At 46.2% G+C, this 23,188-nt stretch overlaps 1 protein-coding gene across 4 annotated transcripts in view; it reads left to right on the top strand.

The window, feature by feature from the left end:
- LOC142566143 (uncharacterized) overlaps positions 1 to 23,188 on the top strand; it is a 58,262-nt gene that overhangs the window by 8,330 nt on the left and 26,744 nt on the right. For 3 of the 4 annotated variants that reach the window (XM_075676965.1, XM_075676964.1, XM_075676966.1), the window contains exons 4-8: positions 6,041 to 6,271; positions 8,454 to 8,705; positions 10,776 to 10,907; positions 15,024 to 15,137; positions 18,446 to 18,519. In XM_075676965.1, the coding sequence (XP_075533080.1) occupies positions 6,041 to 6,271; positions 8,454 to 8,705; positions 10,776 to 10,907; positions 15,024 to 15,137; positions 18,446 to 18,519 (803 nt within the window). The remainder of the gene's footprint in view (positions 1 to 6,040; positions 6,272 to 8,453; positions 8,706 to 10,775; positions 10,908 to 15,023; positions 15,138 to 18,445; positions 18,520 to 23,188) is intronic. The other variant, XM_075676967.1, reaches the window with a different exon arrangement.

Raw genomic sequence — 23,188 nt, 5'->3', positions numbered from 1 at the left:
TGGTCATCATGACTGGATGTAGGGGCGTAGACCTGTACGACCTTCAATTTGTACCTCTTATTAGGTTCACAACAAGACCTGCCACCCTCTCTTTAATGCTATGGAGTTCCTGTATGTTACCACCTATAACATTATTAAAAGGAATCTGACTCCTAGTTCTCGTGTCTCCGCTAAGTTCCGGTAACACAGGACGTGCCCGCTTTTTAGCACTGTATATGCTTCATTTCTCCTCCTAACCTCACTGAGCCCTATGATATCCCATTTAATGCCCGCTAATTCCTCCAATAGCACTGCTAATTCTCCTCACTAGATAACGTTCTAGCGTTAAACGTTGCCAGGTTGATTTTAATGGCGGCCTGTCTGGATCCAGAGATTCTTAGCACCCTCTGCCGCTTCACAGGTCTAACCGCCGCCGTGGTCAGTTGCTTCGCAGCTGCTGGGGACTGAGGGCCTGGGTTTGATTGTTATTCATATAGGAGGTTATGGCCAAGTACTGCATCAGGGTTGCCAATCCTGCTCCGGTGAGGGAGTGCGTTACCGGTTCTGGTCACCAGGATGAGGCCGCACTGCAGGCCTGTTTATGCAATTTTATCAACAGGCGGATTTTTGTTAATCCGGTGGAAAATTGCGCTGCACCGGGATTCGAGCCACGGTCCTCTTGCACGCGAGGCGGATGCTCTACCTCTACGCCACCGCTGCAACCTCAATTATACATACTATGCTAATTTTAACCTTTCCGGTTTGAAATCTAGGGCTGGAAAAAAGTTGCGTGTATGCGGTAAAACTTCAACAATCTCTTGTAAGGCACAGGCTACTGTGTACGAATAAATCATGTTATAATTTCTGTGATAAGTGCGTGGTAACTTTACATAGAACGCGTATACATGTCGTTATCGCTAGTTAGTCGGCGGTACGGATGGAAGCCCCACATATTCATGTAATATAAACTCAAGTAACAAGTCTTAGCTTCATTGCGTGGGTAATCTTGATACAGCTTCAGGAAGTGGGGTGTAGGTAAAGCGGTATTTGTTACCTGATCTATATACGATACAACGTTGACAAGACTGATTTCTCGTCAGCGCAGACGAGAACGCGAGAGTGCGTTCTCGTCTGCGGTGGTTCCGGGTTCGATCCCCGCAGCAGGAGGAATTTCTAACTGCGAATCTTGCTTTTTGATGGATGCCAAGTTTTTTCCTCCTCTAATAATGGTGTACACTGAATATGCGCTGCTGATTCCTATACTTGAAGATTCATATACAATTGCAATTCTAAAAACCATACCGATTTTCTTAGTTCACATAAAAGTTAAAAAAAATAAGCATACAACACTTAATGCACATTTTAGCCTTCGTTCTGGCGCCAATCGCCAATTATTTGTTTCCGTACAACTTTCAAACAGCTGGGCGCGCACACGTAAACTCACCATTCCTCTCTCAAGGACCGACGCCGCGAGACAACTTCGCAGTCTAGCTCGCAAGATCTCCTTAGCAGAGTGGAATACCGCACATACAAGGCGCACAAGACTGCACAGACTAAACTCGTCACTTCAACTCAGACCTCCGGCCGGTCTGCACCGACGCGAAGCGTCTCTTCTGTGTTGGTTGTGGCTTGGAGTTGCCTTCACGAATGCCTACTCAGCACTAATTGGTATGGCCGATAGTCCTACATGTGATGTTTGTGGATGCGAGGAGAGCATTGACCACTTATTGTGCCATTGTCGTCAATTTCAAGCACAAAGACAATCTTTGTTCAACACATTGAGGAAATTCGATGATCGACCTCTGAGTGAACAGACAGTACTAGAGCACCGTGCCCACCGATCATCGGCTCAAAGGGCAGTGAAGGCGCTTTTGTGCTTTCTCAGAACGTCGGGTTTGCGAGAGCGGCTATAACTCAAGTACTGTCCGTACTTGAGTTATCTACACCTTCTCTCTCTCTTCCCCTTCTCCCTTCCCCCAGCGTAGGGTAGCCAACCGTGCTCCTGACTGGTTAACATCCCTGCCTTCCTACATTCCTCTCTCTCTCTCTCTCTCTCTCTCTCTCTCTCTCAGTTCACGCGGAAGAGTGCGCGCAGTTATGAAATATACACACGGATAATGAACTACATTGCTGACTCAAGCAAACTTGTCCCAGTGCTCTACAATCAATAAATTCGTCCCCAGTGACTATATTTGTTGCCAAGAACGCTCTGCAAGGAAACCTCCGTTGTGTTGATATCAAGTATTGTCATTCAAATCATCGCCCAAGTATCGCCAGAGAAGCACTCTAGGCTACTGTATTAATGAACAGCCTAGGTGAAGGGCGTTTTTCTTTACGGCAGTAGCATGTGGTCATTGCTTATAGTATTGAAAGCACGAGGTCGCGAGTACGATTACCGGCAATGATGGTCCCATTCTAACAACTATGCGAACGAGCCCACGTAGCGATGTTTCGGTGCACGTTTAAGGAGCGATGTGGCTCTAAAAATGGCCCTTTTCTTATTAAGAATCAGTTCTTTTAATATCTTGTGGGATTCTCAGACCCGTGCTCCTGGGACAAAGGAACGGCAATACAGTAGTGCAAACAATCGCAAGGGCATTTATTGCACCTTTCATAGATCAATGCCCGCTAGCCGAGTTGCTATCCACAAAACATGCCGATGGGCGCGCGACAAATCTAGGAAGTCCGACTCACCGCGACCGGATAGCGAGCGAATATGTTCGCCCCATGCTGGATCCCAACGCCTAGTCGTTTGCGCGTACGGTCACGCGAACGGTGGCGCGTTCGAAGGAGGCCACGCGAGACGGTCTCGCAGAAGCATGGATCGGCGCATGCGCAGGACGTCCGCGGCGCTCGCCGACCAGCAGCCCGAGAGGAAGCGCCTTGTCCTTTCGGCGCCCAAGTAACCCCGCTGTGAGGCGGCGATAGCCGCGCAACACTCGCGCCATCTCTCGTACTGCGCTTCAACCACACCGACCACCGCAGGCCCCAGACCACGCGGCGAAGCCGGATTACAGGAGACGGGAGCTATGCGGGGAAAACAACATATCAGGGGACGCGTGAGAGTCGCGCATCCCCACATCCTTGATTGAAAAATTACGCTTCAACATTGTTTTCATGAGTAAAAAAATTGAGGAGTTTCTCCAATTAGAAGACTACGAAAAATGATCCTAATCGAGGCATGGTAGCTGTAGGGACTTCATTTTTTCATTCGTGCTCTAGTGATGAGGCTCCCTCTCACATGTTTTGCCCAGATAGTCAGCTTCCCTGGTGCGACAACCAGCGAGCGCCGGTTGAGTCGGTACTTGCTCGTTATCCACTTTTCAACAGTCCTCACGCGAAGGCTGTGCTTCCTGCACATGAGAGGCTGGCAAGCGAAAAGCTGTCGTTTCCCTGTATTCACGACAAATCCCAATGTGCGGATGAGCCTCCTAACAGCAAGATTTGGTTGCTGCGCCCCAAAACTTGTTTTATTTCACGCACGGTTGTGGAGCTGACCACTTCTGTGGCCATACCGTTATTAAACAAAGGCTTTGAGGAGCATCTACCGGACTTGGGCATCCTTCCAAATCGAGAGTTGATCGCTCTGACCAACCAGGGAGACCATAGAAGACCAGAGGAGAAAATACGACTGATCTCTGGAACACAGACAGATGAAGCTAAATATCTTAATTGCACTGTAACATTGTAGTGAAATCCCCGCTAGAGGAGGAAGCTCGCAAGCGTTCTGAGGGTGCCATCTACGCAGTATGAGAATCTAAAAAATTTACATTTCTGCAAAGATTACTCTAGATTATGGCAGAATTTCATGCGAACTGGTCATCCGCAATTGCAATAAGAATGTTTATAAACTTCCATCATCGCTTCACTTTTGTTTTTCAATTTTGAGGTGTTTTCACTATTTCTGCACGAATCTTCTTGTACCTAATTAAATTCTATCTCGGCCAAATTTTGCATGAACATGCGCAAGAATTTAAATGTAAGCATCTAGACATTATTGTAACTTGGAGCAATTTTGGTCATGTGAATGTTATGAAACCAATAATCAGCGTTCTCGATAACTATGGTCGAATATTTATTTTCTCCGAGTATCTAAGTTAAATATATTGTCACGTGGTGGTGACGTTAAGAACACAGTAGCAATACTGTGAAAGGCAAAACTAGATTTTATTGGGCGAACCTGTGCCCACAAAACAGGCTACACTTATAGCACAACGAAAGCGGCGAACAGAGTCGGCGATCGTCGAAAATTATGATCAGCGGGTCAAGCGCGTCGGCTTTTATAGAGCAGTCGTCGAATGTTCCAGACTAATCGTTAGGACCCGCGTGCCTTCCACAAAGTTGTACACCATTCGCGTTACGCGATGAAATCAGATAACACAAGGTTCGGCGACAACAGACAGCCGGGTAGAAGCATCGATAACTTTCCAGAAACGTCGGATACATGCAGGCGCGTCCGTCGCTGTGCGATTACAGTTGTTAAGCGGCGAAACGTGGTCGCCCGATAAAGATAAGGACACGTGTCAATATAATTTGACCTTGGCAATTATTGGTGCATAAGGAGCAATGCAGGCTATTTTATAACTTTCTTGGGCATGGTATGAAGCCCTAACCTCGAACAGGATACCCTACTTTCCCTACTTCCAGGGCCAGAGTAAAATATCCAGGTAAGATATTCGAACTGAAATCATGTTCGAAAGTAGAAAAACTAGATATTGTGAATAAATTGTATCCAACTAGCCTTATTAATAACGAAATGGATCTCTGAGGCGTACCTCCCCTTAAGCACCTCAGGTTGTACAAACCAATTCGGAGCCCCATACTACGGTGCTTATCACAATCCCAAGTATGCGTCTTTATCACGGCAATCGTTTTCAATGTGTCAAATTTAACATTTACAGTTAAAACAAATCACCGCCCAAGCACTCCGCAGAGGTGGTTAACCAACGTGCGGCTCCGGTGTTTATCACTGGGTTAATCCCGACCGTTCATTAAACGACAGATTGGAAGGCTGCCGGATCCTCGGTACGCATTTGATGCTTGCGCTCGGCTGCACAAGTCTGTTCTTGTGCCCGGGCTGCAGCATCGGCACGGCGTAGACGAGCTCGTTCCCGGTTCTGCTCACGGCGTTGATCGAAAGCTACCTGCTCCTCAGGAGTACGTATGACGCGTGGCCTATCCATTTCGGAGCCGGAGAGAAACTGCTGCGCACGCTCTCGGCTGCGACGTAGAGAAGCGACTTCACTACTGGCGCAGCTAGTTCAACGCCACCTATATAGATAGCTGAGGGCTTTTTCACTCCGATTCATGACGTCATGTTACCTGGCCCGACTGCCATATAATCTAATGGGGTTGCTCCCGAGTAGGCAACAGTGAGTTTGACGTCACCGCTTTTATCACGCCAGCCTTGTCAATGGAAATTTCGAGCCAGGTAGCGTGATGTCGTAGATCGGAGTAAACAGGCCTTGTGCTACCTGAGTCGCATTGGCTAATCGCGCGTCTCTTTTTCTTTTTTCGCGCATGGGGTTGCGTCAGAAGAGCTTTCGGCGCACAGGCGACCGACAGACGGACGAATCGGCTAGCCATATACAGCTTCGCTGTAAAACCATACTGGTTTCGCAGTGCTTTTGCCGTGTGTGTGTGTGTGTGTGTGTGTGTGTGTGTGTGTGTGTGTGTGTGTGTGTGTGTGTGTGTGTGTGTGTGTGTGTGTGTGTGTGTGTGTGTGTGTGTGTGTGTGTGTGTGTGTGTGTGTGTGTGTGTGTGTGTGTGTGTGTGTGTGTGTGTGTGTGTGTGTGTGTGTGTGTGTGTGTGTGTGTGTGTGTGTGTGTGTGTGTGTGTGTGTGTGTGTAAATTTACTGCCGCAAATTATGAGGAACTGTGGCGCCGGGCACAAGGTTATACTTGTTGTAATCAATATTGTGAAATACCAGCCTGAAATTCCGCATAAGTGGTGTACTATAATAATGAGGGCTGAAAACATATTACTCTCTGCACATAACCGAGAAGTTAGATTTCGCTACTGATGCGTTTACTCAACGTTTTTTTTCTTTTCTCCTCACAGGCTGTTACGACGGAGGACGACAGTTCCGAAATGTATGTTAGCTGCAAGGTCGCAGAGTGTGAAGGCGTTGGTTACGTGGACAAGGACACCACCTTGTTCCGTTGTCCGATTTGCAACCACTACACATGCGTGCAATGCTCGGCAGTCCACGAATCTATGACCTGCGCAGAATACCAGAGGAACAAGGACAACGTGCCAGTGCCCGTATACAAGGCTGCTGCATCGCCCGAGGTCAGAAACAGTATTTTAGCATTCTTTAGCCATCTAAGGGTGTGAAATGTTTATGCGCAGTGGTACTGATAATTTCTTTGCAGTAAAATAGTTGATATGTAGGGGATGGCGTTTAGAGGGTCGAACATATGCTGCCTTCTAATCGATTAACATTTTCAAAGGGACACCAGAAATAAATATTTAGTTAGGCCTTGCGGAATACGAGATAGGCCATAGTCTCATATTGTGAGCGAATAGTACGCAAGCCAGAAAAGACGCAAAGAACGGCGTGCTGGTTGCGATGACACATTAAGTTTCCGCCCTGCAGTCGAATGCTAACACTCCCCTGCGTTCATATTTCTTTGTTGAGCCACAAAGCCACGCTTTCACATAGAGTTCTATCAAACAGGTGAACGCCCACATGCGCTGCAATGCAATGATAAGGTGATGTCTGTCGTTTCTTTTAGCGAGTTAATAGGTTCGCGCAACCTACCATAAACATCTTCCAGTTTGCCCTGCATAGCTTTGTCAACAGGTCAGGGGAATCTCATAAATACGGCAGGTGTCTGGGAGGCAGGAACATCTGCAGCGTGTACTTGCTCCATGCGAGGAGCAAGCATTACCTCGGTTCTATCCAGCTACGTGGCACTTGCATATTTTACAGCGAAGCTGTATATGGCTAGGGTTCCATGCGTTCTTGTTCTCCGTGAACAAAAACCACCATCAGTGGCTCATACCCGCGTAAGCATTCATGCTCCCGTATGCAAGCAAAAAATGCAATCGCGCGTAGCCCCCTAAGGCTGATGCTACAAGCACTCAGCAAAGTGGAGCAAACAGTGCTTAAATTCTTTCTAATCACGCATACAACATACAGAACAGCCTATCGAAAACTGCCATCATCAATGACTCATAGCCCCGTGAGCAATGGCTCATATCCCCGTAAGCAAGCAAAAAATGCAATGATTCATAGTGTCGTAAGGTTCACGGCTACTCACTTTGCGTGAATTAGCTGCGATGACACTACCCCTGTTGTCGGTGATTTCAATGTGGATGTGTCGGTACCGAAAAGGGAGCGGTTTACGCGTTCCGTGTTGCAGACATATCCCTTGCGATGATACACCGATACGGCTCAACCGACCGCCCAGTGGCGTACGTGCATCGATTTCACATTATCAAAGAACGTGATTGCAGTTGCGAGTGAAGTGACCACGGATCAAGACAATAAATGTGTGCGCGTACCAATTTCGTCACGATGACCACCCGTCAAGACAATAAATGACTGCGTTCCTTCGTTCCAAATTATGTGTCACCTCCGTGTCGTGCGCTAAACACCTTCGGTGGTCAACCACCTTCAGAGTGGAATGCCTCATGATTTTTTATTTAAATTTTGGTAGAAGCCACGTGGGACACAAGGTGTATCTCGGCACCTAGCGTCCGTTTGAAGTTTTATGCACATTGTATCTCACCGCGCTCCTTTTTTTAACCATTGTCACCTTTACTTTTGTTTCTGTTTTCTTTTTGGTTATTTACTTGTTTACATGTGTTTGTTATCCTTACCTCTTTCTCTTTCTTTGTTTTTTCTTTTTTGCTTTGTTCACAAGTGTCTTCAGCTTGCCCGCGTGATGCAGTTGCCGGTCGGCAGTATCTCTTGCCTCATTTCATACCCAATAACTCGCAGCATATTTACTTTGACTATATTGCTTGCTTCCTGCCTTTTTTCTGCCCATATTTCTGTTCCTTCGAATAAGCCACCAATTCATAGTCAGCGTCCGTGTTGTCTTCCGTAAGCCCTGTTTGTCTGTGCCGGTCACTATGTCGATTACGCGTATTGTTAAATTCTCAAGCGAACTTGAACTCATGGACCAGAGTGGTTGAGCACTTTTCTGATTGCTGGCACTGCGTGCAAGACTACCACCGACTGTAGCGAACGAAACCATCACCACCATCACCCCCACTCGTTATTCCTGGGCACGTTAAGAAGCCCGAAGGGCTCGAAATCGATCCACCTCTTCCATTAGGACGTCTTTCGTAGCCAGTCGTAGCGAGAGCGTAGTTCACGCGGCCAGAGCATGAATAAGTGGACGAGAAACAAGCGAAGGGCCAGGAACAAGCGTTGTTACATGTCCCCTTGCATGATTTATTTGATGCCCATTTCGTTGCCTTCTGAACGCTGCTCGCTCAGAGCCTTTGCACTGTGCCCCAGGAAGGAGACGAGGATTCCGACGCCCAAGAGGAACAGCCCGAAGCCAACGGGGATGCGGAAGGGATGATCGTGGAGTGTCAACACGGAGGGTGCGCGGGTTACGCATACGTATTCAAGACGGCTACTACGGCTCAGTGCGAGAAATGCAAGCACTGGACTTGCGTGGCATGTAAAGCCTCTCACGAATGGCAGACTTGTGCTCAGTACAAGGGCATCGACGTTCCAACGGAAACCGTCGCACGACAACCACCGGTACGAACTGGTAATTATAGAGTTCGGAGAGAGTTTTGATTTTAAAGACAAAAACTGTGCGAGAAACAGAAGTAAAATAAATGACGCAAGCTTGTCGGTGTTTTATTATGTTGACTGTTCAAGAAATATTTTGTCTTTCCTAAAAATGTGCCTGGGGCCGTATTCCGTATAAATATCCATATTACTGTCCACTATTCTTATATCCGTCGCGCCAAGTGGCCGAGTATGGTGATAACAGTGATCTCCAAGCCAATGACGAAGGTGAAAAGATGAAAAGCACGTATACCTGAAAAAGATCGCTAAGAGATACGGCCTCTGGTTACGGCAGTATGTCTCCGAAGCGTTATGAAGTTCAACGATCTTAAGGACTGTCGCGGCATAGCGGCAAAAATTTCGCCCGAAAGGCGAAGTACTGACAGCGATAGGAAGCTTTAGCGTTGCGCTTGAACTCTTCGGATAGTGTTCCAGCTACACGAGGATGCGAGACGTCGACGCAGCACGCAAGGCAACTCGGTTGCCTTGCGTGCTGCGTCAACGTCTCGCATCCTCGTGTAGCCATGGAACGCGCAGGGCAACTGCCGCTGGGCAGAAGGAACAGCGCACCGGCTGCGGACAGGCGTCTCACAACGCTGGCGCGATAGAGGACGTCGCCAGTTGCGCTGCAAGCCTCGAGTGGGCACGAGATGAGACTGACCATCGGCGTTAGTCGGCGTCCGGTGAAACATTCGTGTTAGCTTGACGCTTACTGTTCGTTTCGCTCAGTGCAGTGCATACACGCAGCAGCTCGGCAGGAACGCGCGTGTGCTTACAGTGCGCGCGGCGCTTGTGCCGGCAGCGGGAGACGGAACGCTGTCCTGGCGGAGCCGCCGCGGTGATTGAGCGTTCGCAGTGCGTCCACGTCGTTTTCGAAGCCAAGCGCATTCCGCGCCTCTGAAGACCCTCTCATACCCTACGCGCGCAAGCCGCGCGTCCGCCGTCGATGGCGGAACAGTGCGACTACTGCGGCGCCGACGGCGATAATGCGCCTCGAGCGTCCGTGCAATAAAACTGCACTTATTTGGTCGATATTTTACGGAATCTCTCAATTGTTGGCAATGTAGTTAGTTCACCTAATTGGAAGCGTAAACGATAAATGTGCGAGTTCCCCGTTTTACCCCGCTTTATGCTTCTCAGCCTGAAGCGGTGTCGCACTGACACACCTTAGCGAAGATTGATATTGTAATGCTTAAATGTGTCAAAACAGTGCTGGATTGCGTAGTCACTGAAACTACGGTAGAAAAAAAAATGTTCGTGTTAATTCATTGCACTTTTAGTTCTCGCATGTTAAGCTTAGAAGTCGTTCCTTTTCTAATTATGAAGCGTTACTTTTCTGTCTCAACCAGTTTCTGGATCAAGCAGAACTCTCTCAATGTATATCTATTTGGAAGAGGACTTTTGAAAACAGCCGAAGGCCTATCTTCGATTAGGTGCAGCAAATACTGGTCTTCGTATTTGTGGGCAACTTTGTATAATCATCTTTCGGAATGTTTCATCGCTCATGGCTGTACACAGGCTTCCGCGCTTTGCGCTGTAGCTGTAGTTTGTTTGTGGTAATCTCAGAAAACGACAAACACGAAGTGACGCCGCGACTGCGAAATGTCATATCAAGCTTAGTATGGAGAGTTTACTATATACGTTGCCTACTTTTACAACGTAGCGTCGGCAATGTTCAGTGAATGAAACTTCAAGAAATTGACTGTATAGATGCACGATATACAATGCTCTGTCAAGACGCTTGGTATTACTGAAAAAAATAATTATGGTGCAATAGAATTAGCAATAATATAACGACAGAGAAAGTGAACAGACGGCAGTACAGAGTGGACCACCATAGTCATATTTTATTTCGTTAGGTTTGAAAAGGTGACACGGGCATGTGCTGCTCTAAAGTGCACCCTCAATGTTGCGAGGCAGGATTTCAAGCGCCCAATACTATCGACAAAGAGGCGCTACCATGTGTGGGAAGTGTAAAACTGCTCTTCATTTTCCAGCCTGCTATATCGATATAAGATTTTCATTTCATTTTTCAAGGTGCCGAGCAGCGCATCCCAGGTACCGGCGAGCCGCAGGACAGGAAAGCATAAGCAAGAAAATGGCGCTGACAACAGTGGCGGTGATTTCGTTTCAGCAGCAACAAGCAAGTGGAAGAGTTTGTCTGCTAGTGTGAGTCCTTACTCCATTTTATGAAAATGTTGCCCAACACTAGCAGATGGATGGGAAAAAGAAACTAACCAGGCACGTATGCTCTATGCGCTGTAATTTCCTTCTTTACATGATCGCGCGTTTCGTTTGCATTTTCCCCAGAACACGTAATGCTTCGATAATGTTCATTTGCTGGCTTTATCGAATGTCTGCACGATGTCTAAATGTCTGTACAATTTACTGGATAATCGGACACCTTACAACTATAGCATTTTATTTAGTAGACTCAAGTTCTTTATTCGCATATCCCCACTATGGTCTTCAGGATCCAACAGATCTCGCTCGCGGACAAACGAGATTTGCCCAGGATCATGTGCACCCAGCCTGGTATGTGGTCTCGTGGACTCGCAAACAAGTATAGAACTGTACGTGACTGACTCATTTAAGCTCATTCACCCGCAGTAGTTTAGAAGCACTAGGACTTTCTCCGAGTAAAAGCTTCGTCTAACTCGACCCACTCTGACTCACGGGAGGCGCTGAGTGAGTCCACGCATGAGTGAGTTCGCCGGCCCACGTGATCTAAAGCTGAAGGGTTCGCGTTGTAGGTGCACACCCATTCGGCATAACGCTCGTGAAGAAGATAAATGAAAGGCAAGCAGGTTAACGGGACAATAAAGAGAAATACCAAGTCAGTTTAGTCCCGTAATGCATTAACTCCCAAGTTTATTTTCGTTTATTTTGCGGTATTTTTGTTCATTACTACAAGAGGAAATGGAAGTCAAAGTTCCATTCGCCCCCCCCCCCCTTTTTTTTCCAGAGCCCCAGAACTGATACGTCAGTGTGACGGCACAGATTTCGAAATATTTTTTTTTTCGTATTTAGACCATTGTGCGACCACTACAAGTTCTCGACTTTTTAAGTTCAGTCTTTGGCTCAACTATAATGCAATAGTGCGCCTTTCCCGGCTTACCGAGCCTCATCTTATGATAAGAACGGCTTTCTTTTTGTGAAAGAGTAATGTACTAATACTGTAGAAATGTTTTTCTTTAGTGACCTTTTAACCAGGACTGAACCCATTTAACTACGCTGCATTTATAACAGGCTAAAAGATTAAGAGAAGAAAAGGGCAAGTTATGTGCACTAGGGTTGCCCATGTAATTAAATTTCTCAGCTATGCATCAAAGGCGGTCGCTCAGTCGGTTGCCTTCAGGAGTCGCAGCAGCACTTTTGCAGTCTCCAGCAGCTGTGATATGCGAGACCACGGTTCCAAGATCTCGTCCATTGAGAAGGGTATTCCGTCTAGTTGACTTAAAGCGGTGAGGTAGGCAAGTCTTTCATTTTCCTAGGACGGTCAATGTCACAGAAGGTGTTCTACAGTTTTTTCCCCACCACAAGGATTGCATTCGGCGCTATCGCCCATACCAATCATTTCTGCACGTTACTGAAAAAAAAGTAACCGATTTCAATCACTTCATTTAAAAATGAACTTGAAGTAACCAATTACTGCTCCACGGACGTAATTGACCAATTACTGAAAACGTAATCGACTACTTTCGCGTTTCTTTCCTCCCAACTTTTACTGAACATTGCACAGGTACAGTGAATAGAACGACCTGACTTGGATCTTTCAGTGCGTATCCTCTGCAGCCATTCACACATTGTTTATCTTCACTAACAATAGCTTTTCAAAATTTTCGTCAGCCAGCTTACTTTGTGTGTGCGAGAAAGAGAGAGATATCTGCGCCCTCCATCTGTGCACGCTGGAGAGAAGGGCGGTGTTCAACGTGCGAACTCCGACCCAGAAAATTAGTGAACAAAAGTTGAAGCGTCTTGGCTTCTTGGTTGCGTCTGCGAGCAGCCCTCGCCAAGAGCAGAAACCAGCAGGAGCCGTTGTGAGAACAAAATGAGTATGTAATACATCAGCTTTTACAACATCACTAACTTCGCGACATTGGACATTAAAAAAAAGTCTTTTGAACGAATTTGGCCAGAACGGCAATTCCCCTCAAGCACTGGACAGTTAACCTTGGCTCCGGAGGGCGTGCGGCACACCCACGCACCACGCTGGCCGAAAGCAGAAAGCCCCCTGATCGTTAGTTCCGTTTACTTGCGTTAGTGCGTCCACACGCAGAGCAGCACGTGGCGTCACCGTCACAGACGTAGTGTCGTGAAGCGGTGGACGCTTATCGAGCCTTGTGGCGAACAGTCATGGGATCTCGGCAACCTCCGCGAGGTCGGGAACTATTCGATGACATTATAGGAAAAGCGAAGTCTAAACTCGTTGAGCATGAGCGTTCTCACGCGGTGGCACTCGTAGAAGCGTGAAGTCATTTCGAGATGCACAATGTGATATTTTGGTATACGAGCCGCGCAACCTGCCTGCGAAACTTACCCGTATGAATATGCGCAGTGACGATGTTGCTGCGTGGCACTCGTTCTTCTGTAATTCCCATCAAATTCAAGCGCTCAGAGCTGTGTCACGCCTGTTGCAGATTGTGTCGTCAATAAAGCAGCTGGTTACATGCAGTTTGTTACTAAAAGTCACTGAAGTAAAGTGAGTGTAGCCGAGTAGAATGTAATTAATCAATTGCAAAACTTCCAAAAATGTAATTGATCACAAGTAATTGCGTATATGTAATTTGTTCCGTACAAGTTTTATGCTTTACCCGCCGTGGTTGCTCAGTGGCTATGGTGTTGGGCTGCTGAGCACGAGGTCGCGGGATCGAATCCCGGCCACGGCGGCCGCATTTCGATGGGGGCGAAATGCGAAAACACCCGTGTGCTTAGATTTAGGTGCACGTTAAAGAACCCCAGGTGGTCAAAATTTCCGGAGTCCTCCACTACGGCGTGCCTCATAATCAGAAAGTGGTTTTGGCACGTAAAACCCCAAATATTAAAAAAAAAAAAAAGTTTTATGCTTTGGTGAATGCAACGCCCAGGTGTAAGCGAAAAAATGAGGGTAATGCTACGGGGAAGACTACGCAACAGGCACAGTTGCCTAGAAGGGTCCAGTGGATGCAAACGATGAGGAGTAATGTGAAGTAGCCCCTGTAGTGTCAAATCATGTACTAACTTGCTTCAGCGCTGGGCTGCGTCAGTTCACGATAAAGGTATAGCAACATCGACATGTGCTTTTCGAGCAGCAGCATCGGCCAGGCCATTGCCGGAGATACCGCGATGTCAGGCAGCCACCAAAACGCAGTTGTCCTTTCGCGATCACATGGTGGTGCGTTTCTCGCATCTCCGGCATGAGTTCACAAGATCCTGGACGTACAGCTGACAAAACAATGTAGGGCTACCTTTGAGTCGCACAACATTGCCCACCGATTAGCACGCTGATTAATGTTGCTAGCTTGCTGGCTTGTATAATCCACGGCTCCTCGGAGGGCAAACAAGCTCCGAATCCGTCAATGTCATGACGTGAGAAGTCCTGTATTTGATGTTGATTGATCTGGAAGGGATAACCACTGCGCTGGTGGAGCTGGTATTACTGAAAGAAGTGTCGGTGCTAATACGGAGTCAAAGCAGGAAGCACGCAAACAATCCAGAGTTGCTTCCTTCAAGGCAAAGGCAGGCAGACCCACCTTCTTTCGTATGCCTGGGTCGCGAAGGCTCATGATTCGCCAAAGACTGCCGTTGATTCCTCTGTTATTAGAAAACCGAAGAAAGGCGCAGCGTGCGTGCCCAACGATCGAATAACGTCGTTTATGTCTGCTGAAAGCCACCGCACGTCGGCGACGAAGCTTTGCTGTTAATCCGAGGTAACATCACTGCAGTTCCGGGAGAGAAGCTTCTCATGCGACAACAGTCACTATAAGCAGTCAAACTCTTATTAGTGGTATCCCTCTGCCCCTTTCCTTCAAAAGGAGAAAATGAGGTTTCTACCACCGCCAGCATATTAGTGGGCTTTTTCGCAGGGAGCTCTGTCACGTTCCCGTTCGGCTCCAGGTTCGCCTAAAGCATGACGTCACTTACGACTTGTGGCCAAGGATGTGCACCATGTCGTACTTTGCCAACAACCGTGTTCAAGGGATGCGTGTTATGATTTAATGTTTCATCGCTCCATATCACCATCAGTGCTTTGCCACCTGCGATATCTGCCGCATTCTGTAACTCGGCGTGCTTTTGACTCTGCAGAAAAGCGCCGACGCACAGAGCGAGCAAGAGGGCGCGGAAGCTGCGGGGGACGATTGTTCCATGGATTACAGAGCTGCGGAATCTCAACTTTACAGAGACCGCAAAAAAGTGCAGGTGAGTCTCAACTTCTCTTTCTGAGCGGTATCATTTTCCTTTTTGAGAATCCTTTGTTTCCTTTTTGAGAATCTAGATGGACAAGTGTTACACCCTTTGGAGTGTATATCTTCCACACAACAATAATCGTCATTTGCCTTGCTTGAGTTTCCTTTCTTGAAAACGCCGCGCCCGCTACTTTCCTGTCAGGAATGCTGTCCATGCTGATAACGCGCATGCCGTTCGTTACTGGGAAGTACCAGGCTCGCCGCGTTAAAGAAAGGAAATGCGGACGAGACAGATGGCGATTATTGTTGTGTGGCAAAAGGGTGTAATTTTGCTTAAGAGTAGAATTTTAAGGATCTTTTAAGACTCTGCAGCCACCTGGTCATTGCGTAAGCTGCGGTCGTCACGCAACACATGCAATCAATGGAAACCCACACCGATAGCTTGTTACTTTCGGGCGTGCCGAGTCGGGCAATGAGCGGAGTTATTTGAAGTCACTTTTGGGACCGCCGATGCAGCAGGGCGGGGGTGCACGATCACGTGGCACTCTTCGTTTTTATCCCGTTTCGAGTAAAGCGCGGAAACAATAATTACGCAATGCATGGTGTTTTGAAAAAGACTGCGGGGATGTCGTTTTAGGACGCAATAATTGCTTGCGATCGGAAGTCGCGCCCTTAAGTTAAAAAAATCATAACTTGTTTAAATCTTTTCTCGTTTTCTGCGTAATTTAAATGATCTCAGTAGCTGAAGGTAACTGATTAGCTGAAACACCCTGCCTAATTGACAAATTTTTCATATGCACTTTGCAGTTTCCTTTTCGTGCACTGAGACGAAGTAGTAACATTTAACGTCATTGTTCTGGCCTATACATGTGTCGCAACTAACATGCACCAAGCATTTCTTTAAAAAAAAGACGGATCATTTCACAATCAAATACTTATTTATAATTGCCGAACTCGTGAAATAAAGTTCTAACTGTCAAGTTCTCAATACCAGCGGAATCATCCCGAAAAGCTCGAAAAAATAGCCGTCTTTGACACTCAAACTGAAAAAAAAAAACTTAATCACACTCCGCCATTACCTCTCGCCAGAAGTGACGCATGACCTTGAAATGACCTTCGAGATAAGGCAGTGAACGCGCCACGCTGAAAAATCTCGCAGACGGCGTGCTAGAAGTTACGCCATTATACGTCATAGCGACGACCACCAGGTGCACGCGTCGTCTGCTTATGGGCTGTTTAAAGTCTGCCAACAAGGAATTATGCAATTACCAGTTCTGCGACGTTGCCAAGATTTCCAGTGTTATATAATACTTATTTATAACAAATGTAGCCATAGCTACACGTCCTTGCAGTTGACATTTAAAGGTTTTTTGTTGACAATTATGTATAAGAAACATCGAAGCGGGATGTTTTCAACTTGTCGCTATTTCCCGGCTAAAACGGACAAGCCGCAAAATTTGCAACAATATAACGCTGACTACGCACCCATCCGCTCCTGAAAGCAGCGTGCTCCAACAGGCTCACTGCGAGGGAGCTGCTTACGATAGCTGCAGAAGGGTGTTCCAACGCGAGAGATAAGTGTGCGCGTAGTGTTCATACTATGCGCGCTCGTTCCAAACCAATTCGAAGGTTACGTACATTGAACTAGTCATCTTATTCCAGGCTACGCACTGTCATGGGTGCGACGCGACAAATAAAGCGGTAGCTCATTCAACCAATTCTCCCCCCCCCCCCCCCTTCGCTTCTTTTTTTCTCGCGAGCAACTCCCAATGAGCCTGTCTGTGGGCGTTGCTTTGTAGTGCGGGTTCCGAGGGAACTTTAGTGCTGGTGGGTGCCTATAGTCGCGTAGTATTTTTCATTTCGCAGGCTTTATTTTTTCTGCCGAAAAAAATCGCGACGTAACAAGCACCTTTATGAAAGCATCCCCGTTATTCTCTAAATGTCTAAGTTCATAATTCACACCTTGATAAATAGAACTGTAATTAACAAGTTAGATAACTGGCCATAATTGATTACTAACAAAAAGAAATGCTGGCGGGAGATCAAATGGCGGATGGACATTATGTACTTGTTTCTGTTCGCGTAAAATTATCCATGTCCACGAAAAGTTCGGTGCATGATAGTTCGAACACTGCGTATACATCCCGATGTTTTCTAGCTCCGTTTAGTATTTACACAGTACGTGGCCGTCTCAATCTGTTTTAAGGGTTTTTTAGACTATAGCTGTAAATGGTGTAATATTGCCGTGAATTATTCATTTACATTGTTAATCTACCTTTTGTAGAGTAGAGGCAAAGATGAACGTATAGGATGAGATTGTACGCGATTCTCGTGGCCAACTATGAGCGCACCATTTATGTCGGTGCACCTTTAATTGTGTAGACCGCATTGCATGTAGATCTGCGCACTGTGCACAGCTCACGTGTCATAGACATGCGCTAAGATTCGGCGTGTCATGGCAAATAAACAAATACTTACAGGCCTACGTGCATACATACACACAATGCCCAGATGATGCAGATTCCGTGATTCAGCGGTGTACCTAATTTATTTGCAGATTGAAATGTTCCCCGATGACTGACGGGACCAGGCCCGGCACGCCTACTGGATGCGGAATTTGCATCATTTGCAATAAAGGCTTCTTAAACAGAGCTTTTGAATGTCTTATTGTACGCACTAAAATCCTCTTGCCTATTTCTATACCATAGGCTAGTGAACGCTCACAATCAACGCGCAATAGCTTTGCCAATTACACACATACACACACAAATATTTCACACACTCGTGCATAAAAGTTAAGGCAACTATTCAAGGACAAGGTTTCAATTATTTCGCAGTTTCTCTAAGGGAATTGCTTGAACAGACGGCGTTTAAGGGGTGAGCTAAAGCTCTCCCTCGACCACGTTGCACGTACACGCTTGCAAGCGCTCAAAATCCACAGGAGTGAGCTTTGCGCAGAGATGTAGGACAGATCCGATTTTGTCATGGCAGCACGAAATAGCTTAAATGCAGTATTCTTAGCGGCCACTTTGTATGAACAGGCACTTGTCTGCATACGGTGACTAATAGAAAAACTAAATCTGAAAATTAAGGAAACTGTCAAAAACCGATAGTGTGTCGGACAAACCTATAAACACGGAAGTGCGAGTCGATATTCTCAAATAGAAACAACTCATCGCAACGCGTAGCAAATGTAATGTACAAATATGAGCACCCGTGTTTGCTAAGTAGTCGCTTTCCAGTCCGATAATTTGCATAATTATTAACAGTGCGCTGTGAACAAAAAGGAGTGAACATTCTTCCGTAACTTCTCCACTATAGGAAAATACTTGCCACGCTTGCAACCGTTCCGAGACTCTTCTTGTTGCTGAAGGATGCGAGCACAATTTATGCAGGTAAGCGCCTCTTGAAAAGTGATAGTCACTGATTTGTATCTACTTTTTGTAAATATATAGAAAGAATGGTCTCTCGGGTGTAATATTAAGCCAGCTGTTGAAAAGAAAGTTGATTGGGCTCGTAAGAATGAAGCTTTCCAACTATTGAATGCAGGCGAACATTTTTTAAGGCTACATGATATGGGCGCGGGGGTGATGGGGTGCATTTGTTGGCGTAGTTTATAGTTCTTTAGAGTCCAGTACCTACTGGAAGACCTACAGCTGCATTCCCGAGAGTTCTGACAACGCCCTTGCCTCACTCTACGGCGCTTGCAACACGTTGGGATGATTCGATTAATTTGAGGCGAGAAAGTTGGGCGTAATACGCTCCGTTCAGCGTTAGTTCTATTAAGCGAAGAAAAATGGGGAACACTACGAGTAAAATATGGAAGTACTCCAGCAGTTACTTAAAACAGTCGATAGCTTTAGAACACCAGCGCTTCACAACGGTATCATGGCAAACCACGAGGGATGGATAGCTGTGGCTATGCATTTACGGCAAGTACTGCGGCATACTGTGCGCGAACAGCACAGAGTCGGCCGAGCAGGCGCAGGAGGTTCCGCGCGCTATATATATATACTGCATGCTGCACACCGATGTGAACTTTGTAATCAGGAGTAGGACGGCAGAGTTGGTAGAGAGCTACTAACGCAATGTTGATGAAAATTGGCTTTTGTACCATGCCCAGCAATCTTTCGTATAGCGAATGTCGGCAAGAAGCTCTGTATTTATTTTATTTATGTTATTGTACCCTCAAGACCGAGGTATTACAGAGGGGAGTGGGTAAAAAAACATACATAAGTAAATAACAAAACGGCGAAAAGTGGTTAGCTAGTGCAGCAAATTTGATTAGTTAATTGTATCCGGGAGCGACGATGTCTGATATGGCCGAACGAGACGTTGAGTGGTCCTTGCTTGCAGCAACTGCGCCGGGAAGGTGGTTCCATTCCTGAGAGATCCTAGGAATAAATGATTCGTGACACGTTCTGGTGTGGCATTGAATTATTCCAACTTTATGGCTGGGGCGAAATGCGAAAACACCCGTGTGCTTAGATTTAGGTGCACGTTAAAGAACCCCAGGTGGTCAAAATTTCCGGAGTCCTCCACTACGGCGTGCCTCATAAACAGAAAGTGGTTTTGGCACGTAAAACCCCAAATATTATTATTATTATTAACTTTATGGCTATGATCAATGCGAGAGGAAATGTAGGTAGGAGATATGAGATTATCGCGCAGGCAGGAATTGTGGAAATATACTTCGTGAAATAAAGCAAGGCGAAAGCACTTGCGTCGGGCTGAGAGCGGAGCAAGTAGCAAGGAGTTTTCCTATGAAAGTTACGCTTGCTGTGCGGCTACAATTGCCATAAATGGAACGCGCGGCATTGTTTCAGATTAGTTTAAGTGATTGAATAAGGGTTTAGAGGTTCGGGTCCCACATGGATGACGTGTACTCCATTTTACTCCTAATAAACGTTTCGTATGAGATTGACTTTGATGATGTTGGAGCAGAAGAACATTTCGGCGAATATATCCTAGCATGCGGTTAGTATTGTTAATTAACTTATCGATGTGTAACGACTAGGAAAGTGTCAAGGTTATGTGGACGCCTAGGTATTTTTAGGAGGTTACGACTTCTGGGGGAGTATCATCGTATATCGGCGGAAGAATATTTCTGCGAGTTACACGCATACATTTGCATTTAGTTACGTTAAGTTGCATTAACCATACCTCACACCAGTTAGAGGTAGCGCTAATATCGTCTTGTAGGAATCTTTATCAGATTTGTCTGAGATTTCACGGAGGGTCACAGTCTTCTGCGAGAAGGTAAATGTTAGAAAAAAACATCCTTGCGTAAATCGTTAGTGTAAATTAGGAAAAGAGGGCCTGTAACTGATCCTTGAGGCACACCAGAGTCTACGAGGTTAAATGGGGACAGACGGTTATTTGACGCAACGTACTGTAACCGATTAAGGAGGAAATGTTCAAGCCATGCAAACGGGTTAGGATGAAGACTAAGTTTACCAAGTTTCAACAGAAGCAATGTATGACGCACTTTGTCGAAGGCCTCGCCGAAATCAAAGAAAACGCAGTCTGCGAATGAACCTTTGTCAAGAATAAAATGAAGTCTGAGTTAAAGAAAGAAGTTGGGGGGGGGGGCGGAGTTACGCAAGACAAGTTTTTTCGGAAACCATATTGTGCTCTTGTGGAAAATTAATTATTGTCAAAGTACTTTGCTAAATGTGAGTACAAAATATGCTCAAGGACTTTGCAAGGAAGGCTGGTGAGGGAAAGAGGGCGGTAGTTGAGGGGTGACTTTCGCTGCCGGACTTGTGAAGTGGGACCACCTTCCCGACCTTCCGATCTGCAGGGAGCTGATCGGTGTCTAAAAATTGCTGAAAAATTCTTGAAAGTAGAACAGATGAATAACTAACAGTATTTTCAGAAATTTCGCGTTAATCAAATCAGTACCAGGACTTGATGACAACTTCAGACCTTTAATTAGATTTTTGACCCCAAGAGGTTCAATGATAACAAAATCTATAGCTGGGTAAATTGCAACATTCAAGAGTTGGAAGCACAGGATCAGTACATACAAGGTTGTTACAGAATGCAGAATTAAGGACATGGGCACATACATCACCGAGTACCGGTGAACCACTGGAATCAATCAGCTTGTTCGAGTTATCTTTGGAGGGATTAATAACACACCAAAACGTTTTAGGGTCATTCGCAAGCATTGTGGGCAAAATTTGTACTTGGAATGCCTTCTGGCAAGTTTTGTACCCTATATGTAGGTATTGTTCGCCTCCTTATAAGCATCGCATTTCGAAGCCCGTGTACTTTTATTCGCTATTCGATAGTCTTTTTTTTTTTCGGTTGGAAAGCCTTTTTAACTGGGAGGTTGAAACAGGGCCTTTTAACATTTCACGATATTACACCTGACGGAATAAACTTATCGGTGAGCTCATGTATTCTATTTTTGAACACGATCCATTTCTCATCAACCGTGCTATCATCAAATTGGCTTAGGAGAGGATCAAAAAGTTAGATAGCTCAATATTAATGTCGTCAAAATTTGCCCTATTATAGTGAGAAATTTTTTTTTCAACAACTGGTTTTAATGCAAGTAACAATATGTTGTACGAAAGACCCAGGTGATCGCTTAAGCCCGGTAAGCTTGAAACATTGGTAACTATGTCAGGATGAGAGCATAAGATTAAGTCAAGGAGGTTAGTAGCACTGTCTGATATGCTAGTTGGTTTCAATACTAATTGTGTTAAGGAAAATGAAGTGCATAGATAAAGAAAGTCGTTACTTTGTGAAGAAAGCGGGTAACAGCGCGTAGGATCGGTAGTCCAGCAGATGTTGGGGAAGTTGAAATCCCCCAATAATATAATGGGGTTTGGAGGATGGCGCAAAGTAAGTGTGTTAAGCGCATCGTGCAGCTAAACGGTGAAAGTTGATGAGTAGGAGGGAGGGCGGTAGCGAACAGCGATCGTAATTTTACGGTGACCGATATGAACGCAAGCGCACCCAATATCCAGGTTACCGTGAACGAGATGTCACTGCAGGGGCGTTGAAATAGCGAGCAGTACGCCTCCGCCTTGTCGAGCAGTGCGATATGGTGCCGACATGTGGTGGAATTGATTACGACGCTTCCTTTTTTTTTGTTTCATTGAAAGGAGCGCGGCGATATCTGATTTTCTTATACTTGTGCACTATTAGCGTCAGTAAGAAACCATTTAATAAGGGATTTTAATTGAACCCCATCCAAAGTGAGGACACTGCGGCGGGCACCCCAACGGAGCACACATTCTACGGGAACGTGGACCCCATCGCTTCCTTCCACCCAACTATAACTCGCCTCACTTTCACCTACCGAGTGGCTGACTCGGACCACATTAACCGAAAATCAGATATCTGGCCGCTTACATTGAATCAGCAATTATGAGAGCGACCACCGCGCAAAAGGGTCGAGAGTTGGGCGAGTTGGTACGGTAACATAATCTTGGATTATAGCGCGGGGTGACACACACACAGTCTAGAAGAAGACAGGACGAGCGCTAACTCCCAACTAAATATTTATTGAAACTATTGACACGTATACTTGCTTATCTTTATCGGGTGACCACGTTTCACCGTCTAACAAATGTTATCGCACAGCGCAGGACGCGCCTGCATGTATCGGAAGTTTCTCGAAAGTTATCGGTGGTTCTATCTAAAATACCTAGATCGGCTTTTGCGAAGTAGCGACAAGTTCCTCCTCTCCTGCCACGTTTTCCCTTGCTGCTCGCGCCGGCCACCATATTCATCCTCCGGCGGCGCGGTTGTACGCTCTGTATGCACATGAAGGAAGGAAGGAAGGAAGGAAGGAAGGAAAAAGTGGAGAAGGAAAGGCAGAGAGGTTAACCAGTTCAGCTTAACCGGTTTGCTACCCTACAAATGAGAGAGAGATGGGGGAGATGAAAGATGGGGAAGAGAAAGAGGGAGAGAGAGCACATAGCACAGCACACACATCGTCCGTTGGAGTCCATCAATCTGGCATGGTACGTGATATCACTCACAGCCGCTTGTCCAATCCCGTCTCTTTCAAAAACCGAAGTAGTCCCTTCGTCGCCTTCACCTGCG

This window comes from Dermacentor variabilis, unplaced genomic scaffold, assembly GCF_050947875.1.
Source record: "Dermacentor variabilis isolate Ectoservices unplaced genomic scaffold, ASM5094787v1 scaffold_12, whole genome shotgun sequence".
Classification (NCBI taxonomy): Eukaryota; Metazoa; Arthropoda; class Arachnida; order Ixodida; family Ixodidae; genus Dermacentor; species Dermacentor variabilis.
This window is presented reverse-complemented; position numbering and strand designations above follow the sequence as displayed.